This window comes from Asterias amurensis, chromosome 4 (assembly GCF_032118995.1).
Source record: "Asterias amurensis chromosome 4, ASM3211899v1".
NCBI lineage: Eukaryota > Metazoa > Echinodermata > Asteroidea > Forcipulatida > Asteriidae > Asterias > Asterias amurensis.
The window spans coordinates 2,594,848-2,618,794 of record NC_092651.1 but is presented as its reverse complement, the minus strand read 5'-3'; the positions used below and the strand labels follow the sequence as shown (position 1 = coordinate 2,618,794).

General features: G+C 36.9%; 2 protein-coding genes across 2 annotated transcripts; both read right to left on the bottom strand.

The window, feature by feature from the left end:
• Positions 1 to 715: 715 nt before the first annotated feature.
• Positions 716 to 8,618, bottom strand: LOC139936108 (E3 ubiquitin-protein ligase TRIM33-like). The gene is made up of 3 exons (XM_071930830.1): positions 7,921 to 8,618; positions 5,525 to 6,787; positions 716 to 4,367 (listed from the first exon to the last, which is right to left on the bottom strand). The coding sequence occupies exons 2-3, from the start codon at positions 6,780 to 6,782 to the stop codon at positions 3,751 to 3,753; spliced, it is 1,875 nt and encodes a 624-aa protein (XP_071786931.1). The 5' UTR covers positions 6,783 to 6,787; positions 7,921 to 8,618; the 3' UTR covers positions 716 to 3,750.
• Positions 8,619 to 15,693: 7,075 nt separating this feature from the next.
• Positions 15,694 to 21,268, bottom strand: LOC139936177 (E3 ubiquitin-protein ligase TRIM33-like). The gene is made up of 2 exons (XM_071930940.1): positions 20,011 to 21,268; positions 15,694 to 19,171 (listed from the first exon to the last, which is right to left on the bottom strand). Exons 1-2 carry the CDS (start codon positions 21,266 to 21,268, stop codon positions 18,558 to 18,560), a joined length of 1,872 nt encoding a protein of 623 aa, XP_071787041.1. The 3' UTR covers positions 15,694 to 18,557.
• Positions 21,269 to 23,947: the final 2,679 nt, after the last annotated feature.

Below are 23,947 nucleotides of genomic sequence, written 5' to 3'. Positions count from 1 at the left end.
GGTTAATTTGTGTCTGGTGAGCTCACTGGTGCAAATCATTGTGTAAACCATTCATGGTTCTGAAAAGCTTGATTATTGAGCATTACCTATTGACCATTCACAGACAACGGTATTTTTGGCACATTTGATTTGTGACTTTGCTCATTGTTATTCGTGTAGCCAAGTCCAGCAAAATGTAATCATTGCAAATGTGGTATCATTTTAAAGAGGAAGAGTTCCGCTTTGCATTGATATATATCATATACAAAACGAGTATTAAATATTAACAAATATACTGGATTGAAAAATGTTTCCTTACTTTTTGTGAGCAGTTTACAATGAAACTAAAGTTAAATGCAAACTTTTCAATACTGAAAGTTATGAGTTCTGAGACCAAATTATGTAGCACCTTAAAGGGTTTACAAGGTGCTACGGTGCATAATGCAGCCACAGCCACGAACACCGAGGTGAACCCCTTCTCTTTTTGATAAGTACACTGGGTTCTTTTACATGCATAACACAACACATGGGATCAATGGCTTTACGTCCCATCCAAAGAATGAAGCAATGGTTAAGTGTCTTGCTTAAGGGCACAAGTGTCACGACTGGGGATTTCGAACCCACACTCTGCTAATCAGAAACACCAGAGTTTGAATTCTTTGCTCTTAACCACTTGGCCAAGACACTTCTACAGAAAACAATCTTGATTATACAATGAAACTAAAGCAAACTCCTCTATTTTAGGTAAATACCAAACTCCTATAAATGATGTATAAAGTGTTTGTATTTATATGACTTGATCATAATGTACACCTGTTCCTTAAAGGCACTGGACACGTTTTGTAAAATGTTAAAGACCAGTATTCTCACTTGGTGTATCCCAACACATGCATAACATAACAGACCTGTGGAAATTTGGGTTCAACTGGTCATCGAATTTGCAAGAGAATAAAGAAAGAAAATTCACCCTTGTTGCAACACTTTGCATACTTTCAGATGCGTAAAAAAGGCTTTAGACCTGAAGTAGTTCAGTATTTTAGAGAGAAAAAATACCTCTTTCTCTAAAACTATGTTTACTTTAGAGGGATCTGTTACCCACAAGGTTTTGTACAATCAACAGCTCTCCATTGCTCCATTGCTCGTTACCAAGTAAGTTTTTAAGCCAACAATTTGTTTGAGTAATTGCTAAAAGTGTCCAGTGCAATTAACATAAAAGCAAATCAAGATAGTTGGAACTTGGAAGTAATAAAATTGCTTCCACTATTAACTACAGAAAACTATCTTGATTATACAATGAAACTAAAGTAAACTCCTTTCATAGGTTAATACCAAACTCATATACATGTATGATGTATGTAGTATTTGTATTTATATGACTTGATCATAATGTACACATGTTTCTTAAGATCAAAGCAATTATAGTTAATTGGAAGAATCATTAATAATAATAATAATATCCAAGGCACTGAGTTTATACAAACTTTCGGAAAGATAGGTTATTGCAGTGATGAATCTGAGACCCAATTATGTAGCACCTTATAAGGGTTTACAAGGTGCTACAGCGCATACAGCAGCCACAACCAGGAACACTGGGGGGAACCCCTTCTCTTTTTGATAAGTGCACTGGGTTCTTTTACAAAACCACACTCTGCTGATCAGAAACACCAGAGTCTGAATTCGGTGCTCATAACCGCTCGGCGGTTAAGTTCAGTTGTCAAATGAAGATATAGGAATACAACAATCTACATTTTTAGTAATTACCAATAGTGTCCAGCACATAAAAACATTTAAACACAGATCAAACTTAATTTGAAACATTAACTAAACTACTGTTTTAGAACTAACTACAGATAAACAATCTTAGTCCAGTAAAATTCACTCCCAATAAATGTCAAACAGGAAAAACAGTATATTTATCTTTAAATCACTTTACACATGTTCCTTAACATCAAACCAAATTCAGAAAGTTTAACACATCAGTCCAAACTTCTTTTTACTAACTACAGAAAACAAATCTTGATTATAGAAAATAGACTTACTTCCTTCATTGGTTAATACCAAACAAATGTTTATATTTATATGACTTGATCATAATGTACACTTGTTTCTTAACATCAAAGCAATCACAGTCAATTGGAAGAATCATTTATAATAACAAGTTCAATTGTCAAATGAAGATATAGAAATACAACAATCTACATAGACCATTAAGAAGTTATGTCATCAGAAACTTTGATCAATTCTGTGATCAATGGTGTTTATTGATTCAGAGTCAAATATTTCTAGATCTACTTTTTCCACACCATGATCAGACTATTAATTGTGTCTACAAGAGCAAACCTACTTCATAGTTGCCCTGTACTCTAAGAACATCTGACTCAGAACTGACCCTGACTCTAGATCCAATTAGACCTGACCCATGTTTGGATCAATCTGACCCACATTCAGGGTCATCCAGGAGTATTTAGAGTGCTTAGTATAAAGCCATCCAGCTTACCAGGGAAGTTGGGGGAACTCCGTATTTACTCATTCTCAGATTGTAGTGTCAGTAAGTTGGATTTCAAACTTTGTATATCAGAGCTACAATCAAGTTAAGTTTGATGAACTAAATATATCTGTCTAGTCATAAATTACCAAAGAGCCGACTAGCAACAGGTTAGAAACAATTCCAAATGTGTTTCCAGTTGATGTCTGTTGCAAAGTCTTTCTGGTAATTGTTTCAAAATTGGTACCAGAGTTGACCTTTTAATGCTCCTTGTTTGCTTACTATACAACAACAAATACTACAAATGTATTACATTTGCAATACAATACAATTAGGCCATACAGCATCATAAGAACATAAACAATAAACAAGGTAAACCATTGTTCCTTTGCAAAATTAAATGAATTCTGTTCAACTAGCACAGCATGTTATATTTCTCGTTACAAATCAATGAAGTAGACTTTGTCAATCTTGAACAGACAATTTCTACCATCACAATTGTATGGTCCCTGCATGTGACAATTTGTTGGCATTTTACATAAAATCGCAATCATACAAAATCCTGAAGCTAAAAATGGTTCAACAGTAGAGAAAGATAAAGAGTAACAAGGTAAAACAGTTGTTCTTTTACAAATCAACCTTGATAGTATGAAAACCAAATCTACTCAACTAGCAGAGATGTTATTTTCTGATTACAAGTCATTAAAGTATACATGGTCAATCTTGAATGGGACAGGAACAACAATAAAGGGAGCACTTTTCTACCGTTACATTAACACTTTTTCCAAGTGGTTGCCAAACCACCAGTAAATGTTTGAATGGACATGCCGGCTTATACTGGAAAGTGTTGAACTACTCTCAAATTTCATTAAAAAAACGGCAGAGGGCGTAGGCTGGTAACATTTCTCATGGAAGAATCCGAGGGTGATTTAGAAAAAAAATAAACTGTAAAAACATCAAATGAATCAACTCAAACTATTTTCAGTGAAAGTCTGCATGTCCATTCACATGTCCAAATATTTGAAGGTGTTTCAGAGTCCACTTTCAAAATAAAATAATTGTGTGGATGCCTCACTGATATTATTGATCAATTGAACTAATTGTGAGTTTCAAGTTTAAACTGATAAGATGTTTGTTTGATTAAAGAATGAATAACACACATCTTTTTGAATTTTTGATTGATTTTTATTTAGCTGTATGGACACTCTGTGGTCATTACATGTCAATGTACATGTTGTACTTGTAGCATTTGTTTCTCTTACCAGTATCATCATAACCAGATAACATCACACCTTTTTATAAATCTTCATTGATTTGTTGTCAGCCACTGCAAGCTGCTGACCATCTGATGTCAATGAGATTCCGAATGGGTTGTACAGACCCCGAGCAATACAGTTGAGAAATCTACCCTGAGTGTCATACTGATGAATATGACCAGTGTTGCAATCCCCATTGTCCACTGCAATGTAGATAGCTGAGCTGTCACAGCATACACCTGTGCAGTATCTAACTTGTCGACTATTGAAATTGGGATTGATGCTGAACAGTGTAGTACCAGTAAGTCCAACAATGTCTACTTGATGTCTGCTCCCACCACTGACTACAACTCTGTCCTTGCTGTCAATGGCCAAGTACCAAGGTGGTGTCTGAACTGAAACCGTGCTAATGAGTGAACCATCACTGGATCTGTGTTTAGTTATAACTGACCTCATCAAATCCCCGACCATGATTGTATCCTTCATGACTGCTACACTGAAGAGGTTTACTGATGTCTTGCACACTTCACTATGAGGCACTGTGTGGAATTCAAACATCTTGTTGCCGTTCCTATTGTACATCTTGACAGAGTTGGTCTGATCTACAATCACTAACTGATTCTTGAATGCAGCAACAGCCCTTGGACCTGTAAAACAAATGAACAAATGGATAGGACTCAATACAATGATAATTAATTCGCAAATTACTTTCAATCTGTTTAATTTTATGATTGTGAAAAATGCAAAAGAGATGTTTGCTTATTAAATTTTGTCCTATATTAGAAAAGTCAGTATTACTTTGCTAATAACTCACAAAGCACCTACGTGCAATTTTGAAATACAGTAGGACAATAAACATGAATCTGTTCCATAGAGTTATATATAAGAACTAGAGGGGGCACGAGTGATGCTTCGTGCACAAACGCCACGGGACCGCAAGATGACAAGCGCGTCATTCTGCAAGCGCGTTGAATATGAAATACACGTTTGAGGTTTTTTTTATTGAACGCTCACGCGATGCTGTTTGTTCAACTTACAAAATGGCTGCACAAACATATGCTGTGAGATAGCTGTTTTGTCAACTTAGAAAATGGCTGCCTGCTCGCATACCGGGGCGCGTATATAGGCCAGTGCGCGCTCTAGTTCTTATATATAACTCTATGATCAGTTCATACTAGCAAGGTGACTACTATCAAGAGAACTCTGATTTTGAAGATAGTCTCGTTAACTCTTATTTTCAGTCTTTTGTAAAATTGCATTAACTATGTTAACTGTTGATATTTATTCATTCATTTATATTAGAAATCGAAACTTCTTTGTTGATGGTGTTGAACAGAAGAATGTAAATATTCAGAATGACAGTAGATAGAGTGGATTCAGGGATCATGTAGAAAGTATGTACGTATAACAACAGCACTAGAGCCTGCAAGGTCATTTTATCAATCTCAATTATGATCCCGACTTGTAACAAAATAAATTAACCAAGGCAACACCTGGAGGAGTGAACAAATTTCCTGAGATATTACAATTGTTTGAATACAAAATAAAAAACAAACAATTAAAACCTATGTGTGGGACAAATGTCAGCATGACAATGACCAAAGGGGCCTTGCAAACAAACAGGTCCCTCACTGCAGGGTTTTAATGATTGACTTGAATTGATAAGTTTGATTAAACTTTCTCAGATTTGGTTTCAGTTTTGGAGAGTAATGACTTAATTTCATGAAATACTGTTCGACTGACAACTACTCAACTGCAGCATTAGTTACAGCATTACTAGAGACTTAAATTGTAAAAGACTTACCATGTGGTAGGTTGATAGTTTTCTTCTGGTGTCCTGTAGTGTTGTAGATTCCCACTCTGCTATTCCCGTAGTCTGCCACTGCTATCTCATCCTCAGGTAAGGAGGCATCAGTATCAACAGCAATACTGATTCCTTCATCATACTTAAAACAAAGCTCCCACCTTGGCTCCTTTGTAATCAGATTACCCAGGGAGATGTCACAAACCCCTGGAGTGAATCTCAGATGGGAAAGGGTCAGTTCTATTTTGGGTTGATTTTGATCTCTAAGTTCCTTCAAGTCCTGACTGATAGTAGAATAGACTGCAAGGAAGTCAGGAGCTAATGAATTCTTGCTGACATCTTTGGCGCTCTGCAATGATTGCTGTATTTGCTGCAAGTGTACACTCACTGCTTGCTCAAATTCCTCCAATTTCTTGTTCCGATCTTTAAGGATGGTTTGTATTTCATCCATGATGCGACTTTCTTGAGCTGTTACCTCAGCCCTGATCTCATCAGCTCTGTTCTTCAAGTCTACCATGGTTCTCTTAACTGCAATGTTTAGGTTGTCTTTCATTGTTGAGGCAGTTGCTTGAGATTGTTCAAGCTTCTTCATGGTTTCTTCAAGGGGAGTAAAGAGTTGAGCCAATGACTGTTTGTATGTGGATGAGGCTTGGTTGCAGTCAATATACTCATGTTGTGGTTTACAGTGATCTATGACAGTACAAGCTTGGCAAATCATCACATCACATGTTGAACAGTAGAACCACATCACTTCACCTTCATGAGTTTGGCATTCTGGACGGCGTTTTGGTTTTCTGTCTTTGCTTGCAATCTTCCCATCACTTATGTCTTTCAAAGTGATTACTGTGTGGCTTTTCTGGTGCACTTTGTAGCAGTTTGCACAAAAGATCGCCGGGCAGTCAAAACAGAAATGAGTTGCCTCATTTTTGTCCTTACATAGTTTACAAACCCACTGGTTGTCTTCAGATAAGCTGACCAGCTTCAGTTGATCTGCAAGACCAGTTATGTTGAAGTTAGTCTTGAGAGCTTGAACATCTTTCTGATGAAGTTGTGTCTTTTTTCGACACAGAGGACAAATAAGCATCGTAGCATCTTTGAAGTTGGTAGACTGGTAATTCTGCAAACAGATTTTACAGAAGCTGTGTAGACAGTCAAGTATTTTAGGGTCCTTGTATGGATCAAAACAAATACCACACTCCAGATGATTCTGGACAATTTTCTCAATAGCTGAAACCTTTAGCGGGTTTGAAGAAGCCATTTTATCTGAAAAAGGTAGAAAGGAGCAAAAAAATACTTTTAAATAAGATTAAGCATTCAGCTGACCAAGACCATTTCAGTACACGTCTTTAAACTTATAGATGATAACGGCATCAAAACAAATAACACACTTGTACTCAGCAGTTTGAATTTCTAAAAAAAAGTACTTCACCATTCACCAATTTGTGATAAGCAGTGTATACACCAATTAAGGCGCACAAGTGCTGGGCAGCGCGCGCCACTGCTTTGGTGTACTTGTGCCTAATTTTGTGCACAAAGACACGAGAAAATCGTTTCCCTTTTCTCTAATATGGAAATTTAATGTCTTCTTCGACAATATTTGCGATTTCTACATTCTTGATACTTTTGTTTAAAATTAAGCACAGAGGAAAATACTGATCTTCTGACCAAATCTCATTTTAGTGACTTTTTTACAGTTTCCGCGTCTTTTCCCCTTAAATAACCTAAGACATGCACCGTTTTCAAGATGATTCGGTTTCTATTTAGTTGCAAATATTTGTGGTCAGTGATCTACAATGGTATATCATGGTGTCCTGTTAAGGAAATTGTGATAGTCGTTGAGGAAAACATTTAATTTCCATAAAGAGTGAAAAGAAACATGATTTCATCTTGTCTTTGTACACAAAACTAGGCTCATGTACACCTTGGCAACTGCTCGCCCGGTGCGCCCCTGAATTGGTGTTTACTCAGTGCTTTCCCCGGAGTGATGCAGAAACAAATTACAAGCAACCTACTCAGGTTGGATTCAAACCCATGACCCACAGCATCCTAGAGCTGATAACTAAACTACTAGCCCACTGAGCATCCCAGCACAGAGTGATGAGAATCCTGTAATTAATGCCTAATTAAATGCTGATCACACATCATACATACCCAATACTTTTTTCTTAAATTAACTTTAAATGAATGTTGAGACTTGTATAGAAAAAAACCGATATTGAGTTATTGTGTACAAAAAACCCTTGCAAAGTCTTGACTAACAATGTATCATATTCTATTACAAAGTTAAACACTTATGGAAGTGTGTACATACTGCACAATACAAATTACATGTAGGTGTAGGCCTATCTCAAGCTAAGAGACTTGAACAAAATTATTCATTTGTAATCTGTACTCACCTCAACTCTCCTTAGTAAATATGTCTGAAGTACTGTCCAAATTGAATAAACACAAAATGAAGTCAAGTTTTCTTGCTGAATTTTGAACAATTTTTTGCAGCAGCATGTAACACCAGAGCTTGTCCCTCCCAAAATGGCGCTGGAAATGAAGCGTTTACTTCCTCCTAGAGTCATGCAGCAGGTTCATGTACATGTACGTCACACACCCTTAAGTTAGCTGACTTTGCAGCTACCACAGGGCACAGCATACAGAGAAACCACTGACCCTAGTAGTGAATAGTGAACTTGAATATATGTATAGCTACTATTGTTGTCTGTATGTACTGCAAGTGTACAGGAAGCTCCATGTACCATTGGTGTCTGTCTGTGTAGGTGTATTGTATGGTGACTATTGAACTTTATATCAACTTTCAGTTTGCAAGTTATCATTGTTACCTGTCTGTGTTGCTCTTAAACTGTACTGAAATCCTACACACAGAGTTATGTAGTAATCATAAATATATGGTAATTTGCTTAAAGACTCTAGACATGTTTGGTAATTGTCAAAGACCATCATTCTCAATTGGTGTATCCCAACATAAACTAACAATTCTGTGAAACTTTGGGCTCAGCTTTTCATCAAAGTTGCAAAATAATTATGTCAAAAAAGCGTTCCTGGATGCACAAATTTATGTGCTTTTCAGATGCCTGAAAAAAGGCTTCAGGCCTGAAGTCTTACTCAGATTCAAATATTTTAATGGAAAAATTATCTCTTTTTTAAAAACTATTTTACTTCAGAAGGAGTTTTTCTCACAATGTTTTAACACTATACATTTTATCTTCATTTTATCTCCATAGACATTAATACCTCCATGGCTTGGTACAAAGTAAGTTTACACTAAAATATATTCTGGGTAAATACCAAACATGTTCATATCAGTGCCTTTAAACAGTATAGACCGGCAGCCCAGAGCACTTTGGTTAAAGGAACGAGGTACCAACATTTGAAAATGATTTAAGGAGATAATTAAATTTAACGAGATTTAAAACATATTTATTTTCAATTTTTAGTACATGTTTCAAGCATAAATGCTGCAAAATATATACTGCAAATTGAAATTAAAGGCAGTGGACACTATTGGTAATTACTCAAAATAATTATTGGCATAAAACCTTTCTTGGTGACGAGTAATTGGGAGAGGTTGATGGTATAAAACACTGTGAGAAACAGCTCCCTCTGAAGTGCCATAGTTTTCGAGAAAGAAGTAATTTTCCACAAAGTTGATTTCGAGACCTCAGGTTTAGAACTTGAGGTCTCGAAATCAACCATCTAAATGCACACAACTTCGTGTGACAAGGGTGTTTTTTTCTTTCAATGTTATCTTGTAACTTCGATGACCGATTGAGCTCAAATTTTCACAGGTTTGTTATTTTATGTATATGTTGAGATACACCAAATGTGAAGGCTAGTCTTTGACAATTACTAATAGTGTCCACTGTCTTTAAAAATGCTCTAGTTAAAAAACTGTAAGGAGCGCGGAGAAGCGTGAGCCATCGCGCTCCTTTAAAATGAAGGCCTGAAATTCTATTGCGGATGTGACAGCAGTGTACTGTTTGGGCGTCTATGGAAAGCTCATGTCACTGCACGTTTATCCAATAATATCATTGTATCCAATGGAATCACTGGATCTAAGGAGCAGGGACCTGTCTTTATCCTTGCTTTGAAAGAAAACTTGCTATTTGCATGAAAGCTGGCCAAAATAAACAAATACAGCAATACTGTTCCAATTCATCAACTCAAAGTACATCAAGCTAAACTTTTTTTTATAAATATTTTTGACTTTATCTGGCGCATGTAGGTTTTGATTGAACCCTCATTTGTTTCTTGGTACCAATGTTCACTATTCTAAATAATAAACCAGGGTGTGACCAAAATTGTTCAAAAATCCATCAAAGACAGCTGTTTGATATTTTAAACTCACCTGAGGTACGCAGGAGATGTTGCTGGCTAATATGATGGTACGGTTGTGTGAGTCACAGGTTGGATCCTCAGCAAGGTTCCACATTCACATCTTGGTATTGAAGCGCCCAACACCAGTCCACAGTCTCTCGAGTCTCACCCATTCCAGATGCATCAAACTGACATCCAAACTCGCCTATGGAAACAACAATGTTTACAAAGAAACTCATCAAATAAAAGGTTTGCTAATTGTTGTGCAAGGTTACATATAGCCTGAACATCTGACATCACGCTTTGAGGCTCGTGAATAACGCCAGAGACCTACCTCCAAACCAGCGTGTATTTTCACCTTTGACCTCGGTCATTTCACATAGAGATACGCAGTCAAGTTCTATTTCAGACGTGACAGCAGTGTACTATTTGGGCATGTATATGGAAAGCTCATGTCACTGCACGCTTATCAAATGATCGTTGTATCCAATGGAATCACTGGATCTGCAAGCAGGGACCTGAAAGACAGGGGCCAAGTCTAGGTTACACAAACCATTCAGCTTTAAATTCCCCAGTTTTTTTTACCATGTGAGGGCGCTCTTAAAAATATGATTTTACTTTCTGGGTACGTGATTATCCTTGACGTTCTGTCACTTCTGTGCACGGGATAGTTTTTAGTTGCTTCAATTCATGTAGGTGGGTTATAACAACTCCTTAAAAAGTCTTATTGTCTGTAATGGCAGACGGAATATTGGCTTGACTCTCCACCATGCCATGGTCAGGCTGATGTCCTGGCAGGAATGTTCTACATAACAACGGGTAACACGCCAATCCAGATACAATTCACAGCATGCAAGAGACATACCAACTGTTCCCTACAAGCAAAGACTGCTTCAAATATTCATTCATACCCAAAACAGTTTTGTTAAAGACTGGAACACATTACAACCAGACATCATCCATCAGGGACAAAACAAGTATCTTCAGGCAGTTGAATGCTTGCAATGTTTGAACACAATGTTTATAGGGAAAACAATCTCAGAATTGTCTTAATGAATATGGACTTAAAGGGAACATACTGTACAGGTTGTTAATAACAGCCGTGGGTACAAAGTTACTTGGGTAGGTGGACTACCATCTAAACTGCCTCAGTATTTCAATACAATTCAAACTTGCTTCTTAATAATAATAATAATAATACCAAAACTTGTATAGCGCCCTAATCATGTGTAAACATGCTCTAGGGCGCTGAACATGGAAAAATAGACAAACTAAAACATAAGAAAATACTGAATTATAACAACGGGAGTAAACATTCTTAAAAACATTCAACAACAAACTTAATCAATAGAAATCCCAAAGTATTAAAAAGCAATTAGGTCTATAATCTCAAATACAAAACATTGTTACACATTGCAAGCATTAATAGTAGGTTAAAAAAACATACATGGATTGCTCCTTGTCACTGGGTGAGCTCATTGGCATAGCAGTTAAGATCTACTCTAGAATGAGGAAGGTGGACTACCATCTCAACTACCAGTGGATTTGTCTGCACTCCTATTTCTTGTCACTGGGTGAGCTCATTGGCCTAGCAGTTAAGATCTACTCTAGAATGAGGAAGGTGGACTACCATCTCAACTGCCTCAGTATTTCAATATCATTCAAACTTGCTCCTTGTCACTGGGTGAGCTCATTGGCCAAGCAGTTAAGATCTACTCTAGAATGAGGAAGTTGGACTACCATCTCAACTGCCTCAGTATTTCAATATGATTCAAACTTGCTCCTTGTCACTGGGTGAGCTCATTGGCCTAGCAGTTAAGATCTACTCTAGAATGAGGAAGGCCACCATCTCAACTGCCTCAGTATTTCAATATGATTCAAACTTGCTCCTTGTCACTGGGTGAGCTCATTGGCATAGCAGTTAAGATCTACTCTAGAATGAGGAAGGTGGACTACCATCTCAACTACCAGTGGTTTTGTCTGCACTCCTATTTCTTGACTCTAAGACACACCACATGGTTGCTCTCATCTCATACCTGATTACTTTGGTTTAGTTCATGCTCCAGCAGTGACATCATCTGCTTCAGCTTTAGACTCCCAACACTCCTCATCCTCAAGACACTGAACTAGACTTGAGTTCTCCTGTAAAGAACAAAGATGAAAAAGAAGGTAGATGATGTGAAAGTGGAATCCAGTAGAATTCCAACCAATGATGATCCTTACACCATGTTAAGAATCTCATTCATGAGGACCATCTTCTGTCTGAGGTTCATTTTTCTCTCCACAGGACTCTGAAAGCAGTGAGTATACAGCGCTTATCACACATCAATGAGAGGGTCAAACTAAAAAAAGATTATTCATTATCCCAGCCTGGCTATCATGGGCAGTGCTGTACTGATACTTCTCATCACTAACCCTAGGAAGGGATGAGCTGCAAAACATCGATAAATGGCTACATTTGAATTGGTTCATAGGGTAATTTCAGTTCAACAAGCTCAAATTTTAGCTTGATCTGATAAACGGTTTTCGCGTTACTGCACACTCTTTCTTGCTGATTCCGGTAAAAATGCGCAAGACCGCCAAAATTCAATTAATCATAAATCGATAAACACTTGGTCAAATTGGTTGAAATTGGTGTCTTTGGAAAGGAAATTGCACAAGCTTTCCAAATCTGCCACTACTTTCTCTGTATAAAAAATATCTAATGGCAAAAGTTTGGATGATGTTTGTACTTTTTAACAAGACAACAAATATAAGTAAGTAACCATTCTAATTGTATAACTTGATTTGTTTTACTTCAGAACAGATTTGAGCTTCTTCAAGATCTATAAAGCAACTTCAATTATTCCTAAACATTTTTAAATGAAGGAAATATCTCTAAGCTCAGAGCCGTTCATACAAGACAGTGTATGAGGGAGAAAGAAAATGGAATAAATCTTCACTTGACAAAAATAATAATAGAGTAAGAATCATCTCCAGATTTATTGACAATGTCTAAAGTTGAATACACTTTGCTTTAGAGATAGAGTAGCATTAATCCAAGCAACTTTTCATAAGCAATAATCCACTGCAACGTCTTAATATACAGATCAAACTTACTCAAACAAACTCAAACTAAACTACTTTTTGTATGCAGTATCAACAGTGTTAACCAGTCTTGATTATCAAGTAAAATGTACTCCCAATATGGGTCAAAAAGCAAGCTCATAAAGTGAGTCTTAAAGGCAGTGGACACTATTGGTAATTACTCGAAATAATTATTAGCATAAAACCTTTCTTGGTGACAAGTAATGGGGAGAGATTGATGATATAAAACAAAGTGAGAAATGGCTCCCTCTGAAGTTCCATAGTTTTTCGAGAAAGACCAATTGTCCACGAATTTGATTTTGAGACCTCAAGTTTAGAACTTGAGGTCTCATAATCAACCATCTAAACGCACACAACTTCGCGTGTCTAGGGTGTTTTTTTCTTTCATTATTATCTCACAACTTCTATGACCGATTGAGCTCAAATTTTCACAGGTTAGTTATTTTCTGCATATGTTGAGATACACCAACTGTGAAGGCTAGTCTTTGACAATTACCAATAGTGTCCACTGCCTTTCAAATAATTTTTGATCATAAAACATACCTGTCTCTTAAAGGGAAGACACACGTTTGGTAATTACTCAAAACAAATAAAAACTGACTTGGTAATGTGCATTGGAGAGCAGTTGATAGTATAAAACATTGTGGAAAACGACTCCCTCTGAAGTAACGTAGTTTTTGAGAAAGAGGTACTTTCTCACTTAAATAATAAAAGACTTCTAGCTAGAAGTCTTTTATTCCTGTCTGAAAGCACACAAATTTGTCTAACAAGGGTGTTTTTTGTTTCATAATTTTCTCGCAACTTCGATGACCGATTGAGCCCAAATTTTCACAGGCTTGTTATTTTATGCCTATGTTGGGATACACCAAGTGAGAAGACTGGTCTTTGACAATTACCAAACGTGTACCTTCCCTTTAACATAAAAGCAAATCCAGATAATTGGAAGTATCAGCAATACAACTACTTCTAATAGCTTTATAAAACAATAGCTTTATAACACAATCTTGATTATACAATGAAACTAAAGTTAACTTCAAACTTTTCTATAATCATGAATTATGTAGCACCTTATACAGGATTACAAGGTGCTACGGTGCATAAAAGCAGCCACAGTCAGGAACACCAGGGTACACCCCTTCTCGTTTTGATAAGTGCACTGGGTTCTTTTACATGCGAACACAACACATGGGACCAACGGCTATACGTCCCATCCGAAAAATGAAGCAATGGTTAAGTGTCTTGGTTAAGGGCACAAGTGTCACGACTGGGGGATTCGAACCCACACTCTGCTGATCAGAAACACCAGAGTTTGAATTCTTTGCTCTTAACCACTTGGCCAAGACACTTCTACAGAAAACGATCTTGATGATACAATGAAACTAAAGTTACCCCTTCATTTTAGGTAAATACCAAACTCATATAAATGATGTACAAAGTGTTTGTATTTATATGACTTGATTATAATGTACACCTGTTCCTTAAAGGCATTGGACACGTTTTGTAAAATGTAAAAGACCAGTATTCTCACTTGGTGTATCCCAACACATGCATAACATAACAGACCTGTGGAAAATTGGGCTCCACTGGTCATCGAATTTGCAAGAGAATAAAGAAAGAAAATGCACCCTTGTTGCAACACTTTGCATACTTTCAGATGCGTAAAACAAGGCTTTAGACCTGAAGTAGTTCAGTATTTTAGAGAGAAAAAATACTTCTGTCTCTAAAACCATGTTACTTCAGAGGGATCTGTTACCCACAAGGTTTTGTACAGTCAACAGCTCTCCATTGCTCGTTACCAAGTAAGTTTTTATGCCAACAATTTTTTTGAGTAATTGCTTAAAGTGTCCAGTGCAATTAACATAAAAGCAAATCAAGATAGTTGGAACTTGGAAGTAATAAAATTGCTTCCACTATTAACTACAGAAAACTATCTTGATTATACAATGAAACTAAAGTAAACTCCTTTCATAGGTTAATATCAAACTCATATACATGTATGATGTAAGTAGTATTTATATTTGTATGACTTGATTATAATGTACACATGTTTCTTAAGATCAAAGCAATTATAGTTAATTGGAAGAATCATTTATAATAATATCAAAGTCTTATATAGCGCACAAATCTACCAAACAAGGTACTCAAGGCGCAGAGTTTATACAAACTTTCAGAAAGATAGGTTGTAACAGTGATGAATTCTGAGAACCAATTCGTTAGCACCTTATAAGGGTCTATACAAGGTGCTACGGTGCATACGGCAGCCACAACCAGGAACACCTGGGCGAACCCCTTCTCTTTTTTGATTAGTGCACTGGGTTCTTTTACATGCATTACACAACACATGGGACCAACGACTTTTACGTCCCATCCGAAAGACGAAGCAATGGTTAAAGGAACACGTTGCCTTGGATCGGTCGAGTTGGTCTTTGAAAAGCAATTGTAACCAATTGTTATAAAATGCATATGGTTAGAAAGATGATTTAAAAGTAGAATACAATGATCCACACAAATTTGCCTCGAAATTGCGTGGTTTTCCTGTTACTTTGCGAACTAACACGGTCGGCCATTTATGGAGTCAAAAATTTGACTCCCATCATGCCCATAAATGGCCGACGTTGTTAGTCAACAAGGTAAAAGGAAAACCACGCAATTTCGAGTGATACTTGTGTGGATCATTATATTCTACTATTAAATTATCTTTCTAATCATATGCATTTTAAAAAAAAAACGGTTAAAAAACGCTTTTCAAAGACCAACTCGACCGATCCAAGGCAACGTGTTCCTTTAAGTGTCTTGCTTAAGGACACAGGTGTCGCGGCTGGGGATTCAAAACCACACTCTGCTGATCAGAAACACCAGAGTCTGAATTTGGTGCTCATAACCGCTCGGCAGTTAAGTTCAGTTGTCAAATGAAGATATAGGAATACAACAATCTACATTTTTAGTAATTACCAATAGTTTCCAGTATATAAAAACATATAAACACAGATCAAACTTAATTTGAACATTAACTAAACTACTGTTTATATGAACTAACTACAGATAAACAATCTTAGTCCAGTAAAATTTACTCCCAATAAATGTCAATCAAGAAAAACATTATATTTATCTTTACATCACTTTACACATGTTCCTTAACATCAAAGCAAATTCAGAAAGTTTAACACATCAGTCCAAACTTCTTTTTACTAACTACATAAAAAAATCTTGATTATAGAAAATAGACTTAACTTCCTTCATTTGTTAATACCAAACAAATGTTTATATTTATATGACTTGATCATAATGTACACTTGTTTCTTAACGTCAAAGCAATCACAGTCAATTGGAAGAATCATTTATAATAACAAGTTCAATTGTCAAATGAAGATATAGGAATACAACAATCTACATAGACCATTAAGAAGTTATGTCATCAGAAACTTTGATCAATTCCGTGACCAATGGTGTTTATTGATTCAGAGTCAAATATTTCTAGATCTACTTTTTCCACACCATGATCAGACTATTAATTGTCTACAAGAGTAAACCTACTTCACAGTTGCCCTGTACTCTAAGAACTCCCGACTCAGAACTGACCCTGACTCTAGATCCAATTAGACCTGACCAATGTTTGGATCAATCTGACCCACATTCAGGGTCATCCAGGAGTATTTAAAGTGCTTAGTATAAAGCCATCCAGCTTACCAGGGAAGTTGGGAACTCCATATTTACTCATTCTCAGATTGTAATGTCAGTAAGTTGGTCAACAATTACATACAAGTAGGATTTCAAACTTTGTATATCAGAGCTACATTCAAGTTAAGTTTGATGAACTAAAAATATCTGTCATAAATAACCCAAGAGCCCGCTAGCAACAGGTTAGAAACAATTCTAAATGTGTTTTCAGCTGATGTCTGTTGCAAAGTCTTTCCGGTATTTGTTGAAAAATTGGTATCAGAGTTGACCTTTCAATGTTCCTTGTTATTTTGGCTGATCTGCAATTTGTTTGCTTACTACATGTATTTATACAACAAATACTACAAATGTATTACATTTGCAATACAATACAATTAGGCCATAGACCATTATAAGAACAACATTAAACAAAGTAAACCATTGTTCCTTTGCAAGTCACCCATGATGTTTATAAAATAAATTCTGCTCAACTAACACAGCATGTTATATTTCTGATTACAAATCAATGAAGTAGACTTGTCAATCTTGAATAGACAATTTCTACCTCACAATTTTATGGTCCCTGCATGGGACAATTTGTTGGCATTTTACAACAAAAAAACGCAGTCATATAAAATCCTGAAGTTAAGATTGGTTAAACAGTACAACAGAGGAAGATAAGGGGAAAAAGAAGTTGTTCTTTTACAAATCAACTATGATATTGAAATAACAAATTCTACTCAACTAGCAGAGATGTTATTTTCTGATTACAAGTCATTAAAGTCACCTGGAAATAGAATTTGTTTTCTTTCAAACATAAGAGTATATGCTTCGGACAATAAAACATTTTGTTTAGTAATTGTTTGTCACGATTTATGTTTAAAAAATATATAAAGTTGTTTGGGGGGCTGACACCGCCTACCCCTCTTGTGACGTCAATCGAGCCTGCAATGCGTATAGTAAACACACATGCAAAGTACATTTGCGTCCAAGTCGTGCGTTGGTACATTTCAAAAAGTGTTTTTCTGCATTCAGCAGCAATACACCTGGTCGGCATTGCCGGAAAAAAACATTTTTTTCTTCTTTCTGAAACGTACAAACTCACGACTTGGTCCGTACATGTACTTTGCAATAGTGTTTACTCTACGCATTACAGGCAAAGTCTGCCTCGATTGACGTCACGAACAGCGCCCTCTCGGGTCGGGGTCTACTCTAAAACTTGTAAATAACATAAGAACTGAATTTTTAAAACCTTAGTTAACTGTTCATTCACATTCCACTCATCAAAACACATATATTAGTGACAAAAGCTTTATTTTGAAAAAATACCACTTCCAGGTGACTTTAAAGTATACATGGTCAATCGTGAATAGACAGGAACAACAATAAAGGGACCACTCTTCTACCGTTACATTAACACTTTTTCAGAGTAGTTGTAAATCTTTTCAGAACCTCAAACCACCCATAAATGTTGGAACGGACATGCAGGCTTATCCTGAAAAGTGTTGAATTACTCTCCAATTTCATAAAAAACAGGAGGGCAAAGGCTAGTAACATTTCTCATGGAAGAACCTGAGGGTGGTTTAGGGAGAAAAAACTGTAAATGAATCAACTAAAATTCTTCCCAGTGAAAGCCTGCATGTCCATTCACATGTCAAAACATTCGTTGGTGTTTTAAGAAAAGTTAATTCAACACTACTAAGAGTTCACTATGTTAAGGTTTGAATTAAACAATTGTGTGGATGTTTAACTGATATTATTGATCAATTGAACTAATTGTGAGTTTCTAATTTAAACTGATCAGATTATTATTTGATTGAAGAATGAATAACACACATCTTTTTTTAATTCTTGATTGATTTTTATTGAGCTGTATGGACACTCTGTGGTCATTACATGTCAATAAACATGTTGTACTTGTAGCATTTATTTCTCTTACCAGTATCATCATAATCAGATAACATTACACCTTGTTATAAATCTTCACTGATTTAAAGTCTGCCACTGCAAGCTGCTGACCATCTGATGTCAATGAGGTTCCACCTGGGTTGTGCAGACCCTGAGCAATACAGCTGAGAAATCTACCCCGAGTGTCATACTGATGAATATGACCAGTGTCAAACCCATTGCACACTGCAATGTAGATAGCTGAGCTGTCACAGCATACACCTCTGCAGTATTGAACTGGTTGACTATTAATCTTTGGATAGATGCTGATAATTGTACCACCATCGACTCCAACAATGTCTACTTGTGGTTGAATGCCCCAACTGACTATAACTCTGTCCTTGTTGTCAATGGCCAAGAAGCGAGGTCTAGTCTGAACTGAAACAGTGTCTATGAGTGAACCATCACTGGATCTGTGTTTAGTTATAACTGACCTCCCCACATCCCCGCCCATGATTGTATCCTTTATGACTGCTACACTCTCAAGGTCTACTGATGTCTTGCCCACTTCACTATGAGGCACTGTGTGGAATTCAAACATCTTGTTGCCATTCCTATTGTACATCTTGACAGAGTTGGTCTTATCTACAATCACTAACTGATTCTTGAATGCAGCAATAGACATTAGACCTGAAAAACAAATGAACAAATGGATATGACTCAATAAAATGATAATTTATTCGCAAATTACTTTCAATCTATTTAATTTGATGATTGTGAAAAATGCAAAAGATATCTTTGCTTTATTAAATTTTGTCCTATATTAGAAAAGTCAGTATTACTTTCCTAATAACTCACAAAGCACCTACGTGCAATTTTGAAATACAGTAGGACAATAAACAGTAATCTGTTCATACTAGCAAGGTGACTACTATCAAGAGAACTTTGGTTAACTCCTTTTTAATTGCATTACTTGTTGTTATTTATCCATTCATTTAGAAATAGAAACTTCTTTATTGATGGTGTTGAATAGAAGAATGTAAATATTCAGAATGACAGTAGATAGAGTGGATTCAGGGATCATGTAGAAAGTATGTATAACAACAGCACTTGAGCCTGCAAGGTCATTTAATCAATCTCAATTATGATCCAACTTAAAATAAAATAAGTTAACCAAGGCAACACCTGGAGGAGTGAACAAATTTCCTGAGATATTACAATTGTTTGAATACTCAATAAAAAACAAACAATTAAAACCTATGTGGGGGACAAATGCCAGCATGACAATGACCAAAGGGGCCTTGCAACCAAACAGGTCCCTCACTGCAGGTTTTAATGATTGATCTGAGTTGATAAGTTTGATTAAACTTTCTCAGATTTGGTTTCAGTTTTGGAGAGTAATGACTACTCATTTTCACGGAATACTGTTCGACTGACAACTAATCAACTGCAGTTTTGTTCACTGTTTGAACTGAGAGTAATAGCATTAATACACCTCTAACTAAAGACTTAAATTGTAAAGGACTTACCTTGTGGTAGGTCGATAGTTTTCTTCTGGTGTCCCGTAGTGTCGTAGATTACAACTCTTCTATTTATTGTGTCTGCCACTGCCACCTCATCCCCAGGAATAGAGGCGTCAATATCCGTAGCCCAACCAGGTCCGACATCAGAATCCAAACAAAGCTTCCACCTTGGCTCTTTCGTAATCAGATTACCCAGGGAGATGTCACAAACAACTGGAGTGAATCTCAGATGGGAAAGGGTCAAATCTATCTTGGGTTGATTTTGATCTCTAAGTTCCTTCAAGTCCTTGCTGATAGTAGAATAGACTGCAAGGAAGTCCGGAGCTAATGAATTCTTGCTGACATCTTTGGCGCTCTGCAATGATTGCTGTATTTGCTGCAAGTATACACTCACTGCTTGCTCAAATTCCTCCAATTTTCGGCTCTGATCTTTAAGGGTGGTTTGTATTTCATCCGTGATGCGACTCTCTTGAGCTGTTACCTCAGCCCTGATCTCATCAGCTCTGTTCTTCAAGTCTGCCAGGGTTCTCTTAGCTGCAATGTTTAGGTTGTCTTTCATTGTTGAGGCAGTTGCTTGAGATTGTTCAAGCTTCTTCATGGTTTCTTCAAGGGGAGTAAAGAGTTGAGCCAATGACTGTTTGTATGTGGATGAGGCTTGGTTGCAGTCAATATACTCATGTTGTGGTTTACAGTGATCTATGACAGTACAATCTCTACAAATCATCACATCACAAGTTGTACAGTAGAACCTCATCACTTCACCTTCATGAGTTTGGCATTCTGGACGGCGTTTTCGTTTTCTGTCTTTGCTTGCAATCTTCCCATCATTAATGTCTTTCAAAGTATTTACTGTGTGGCTTTTCTGGTGCACTTTGTAGCAGTTTGCACAAAATATCGCAGGGCAGTCAAAACAGAAATGAGTTGCCTCATTTTTGTCCTTACATAGTTTACAAACCCACTGGTTGTCTTCAGATGAGCTGACCAGCTTCAGTTGATCTGCAAGACGAGTTATGTTGAAGTTAGTCTTGAGAGCTTGAACATCTTTCTGATGAAGTTGTGTCTTTTTTTGACACACGGGACAAATAAGCATCGTAGCATCTTTGTAGTTGGTAGACTGGTATTTCTGCAAACAGGTTTTACAGAAGCTGTGCAGACAGTCAAGAACTCTGGGATCATTATATTGCTCATAGCAAATACCACACTCCAGATGATTCTGGACAATTTTCTGAAGAGCTGAAACCTTTGGTGGGTTTGACAAAGCCATTTTATCTGAAAACAGGGACAAAGGAGCAAAACATTACTTTTAAATAAGATTAAGCATTCAGTTTATTAGAACCATTTTCAGTACACGTCTTTAAACTTATAGATCATGGCATCAATACAAATAAAACACTTGAACTCAGCAGTTTGAATTTCTAAAGAAAAGTACTTCACCATTCACCAGTATGTAATAAGCACTGTATACTCAGTGCTTTCCTTGGAGTGATGCAGAAACAAATCCCAAGCAACCTACTCAGGTTGGATTCAAACCCATGACCCACAGCATCCTAGAGCTGATAACTAAACTACTAGCCCACTGAGCATCCCAGCACAGAGTGATGAGAATCCTGTAATAAATAAGGGAATAAAAGGGTAGCGACGAGTTCTTCAACGGCCGTTAAAAGACAGCAGAGTTGGCGGTCGTGTGATGGGCCTTTATCGCATGGCAACAACCCTGCAAGGTTTTAAACGGACGTTTAAGAACGCGTCACTACTCTTTTATTCCCTTTCATAAATGCCCTTTTGTTAAAAAACATTTCAAAAATACAATTATAGACATATAAAAAAATTCAAGGTTTGAAATATTTTTTTCAAAAACTTTGTGGAGAATCTGTTTGATGTGTGTGGGTTGTGTGTATGCGCACGCGCTTAGATTAAGAGCTGTTACTACAGCTATGAATTGCGTTCCGCATGATAATCTTGCGCGCACGACACGTGGAAGCCATCTGGTTATAATTACCGGTCATTATAAAAGGTTTATACACCCCAACGTGACGGGCTCTCCACCAATAGGAATAGCAAAACTGTCTGAAGTATTTATGAATGCCTAATTAATGCCGATCACACATCAGTGTTTGGTTAAACCCATCAACCTAAAATTAAAGTTAAAGTTATAATATCTTTCTGGGTATTTGTCCAAACTCAAACTAATGTACCTATGCCTACGATGTAATTAACATTTGATCAAAGCTAAACATGAAATGTCAAGAGAATATTTAAACAGTAATGACAAATTAAATATACATAAGTCTTGTTTATACCAGTTACACAAAACTTTTTTCTTCAATAAACTTTAAATAAATGTTGAGACTTGTATAACAAAAGATGGTGTACATGTAAAGTTCAAACCAATGAGTCTACAAGACACCCAGACACCCCTCTGACTAACACCATGAAATGAGGCACATGTAAACTGAAGATGAGGTTGAGTTTCTAAATTCAAACCAAGGAGTCTACAAGACACCCAGACACCCCTCTGACTAACACCATGACATAAGGCACATGTAAACTGAATATGAGATTGAGTTTCTAAATTCAAACCAAGGAGTCTACAAGACACCCAGACACCCCTCTGACTAACACCATGACATGAGGCACATGTAAACTGAAGATGAGGTTGAGTTTCTAAGTTCAAACCAAGGAGTCTACAAGACACTCAGACACCCCTCTGACTAACACCATGACATGAGACACATGTAAACTGAAGATGAGGTTGAGTTTCTAAATTCAAACCAAGGAGTCTACAAGACGCCCAGACACCCCTCTGACTAACACCATGACATGAGGCACATGTATCGGCATGGGCTTTAATTTGTTAGGGCAAGGCCACTTTGGCCTTGGAGCGAGTAGGCCAAATTTTTGGGGGCACCAAGATGACCAAGGCCAAACATTTCAAAAAAGAGAAGGCAAAACAATAGCCTTATTAAAAATTGCCAGAGGTTTCCCTATGGGTGGTAAACCCGATGAAACAGTTTTTATGAAGAAGATATTGATCAGTCATTTCATAAAGAAACCCTTGAAACGTTCTTGTAAAAAGAAGACAAGTAAAGAAAGAAATGTGTGGCGACAAACACAAATGTCCAAATGTGCCCAAATGTGTATTTAGAATTTCTCGAGATCTGTGAAAAACAATAATTCTGGCAACTTCTTTGTGTAATTGCACAGAACACATGACCCAGATCCATCGTCAAAGTCTTGACTTATCATACGCTACACTACACAGTGAACACTTATGGAAGTTTGTACATATTTCAAAATTTATTTACATGTAGATGTAGGCCTATCTCAAGCTAAGAGACTTGAACAAAATTGAATCATTTGTAATCTGTACTCACCTCAACTGTCCTTAGTATGTCTGAAGTACTGTCCAAATTGAATGAACACAAAATAAAGTCAAGCTTTCTTGCTGAATTTAGAACAATTTTTTCCTGCATGTAACACCAGAGCTGGTCCCTCCCAAAATGGCGCTGGAAATGAAGCCTTTACTTCCTCCTAGAGTCACGCAGCAGGTTCATGTACATGTACGTCACACACCCTAAAGTTAGCTGACTGTGCAGCTACCACAGGGCACAGCATACAGAGAAACCACTGTTCCTAGTAGTGAATAGTGAACTAGAATATATGTATAGCTACCATTGTTGTCTGTATGTACTGCAAGTGTACAGGTAGCTCCATGTACCATTGTTGTCTGTCTGTGTAGGTGTATCGTATGGTGAATATTGAACTTTATATCAACTTTCAGTTTGCAAGTTATCATTGTTACCTGTCTGTGTGGCCCTTAAACTGTACTGAAATCACACACAGAGTTATGTAGTAATCATAAATATATGGTAATTTGCTTAAAGGCTCTGGGATGGATTTCACAAAGGTAGTCCTAACTTAGGACTAGTCCTAGGCAATGCTA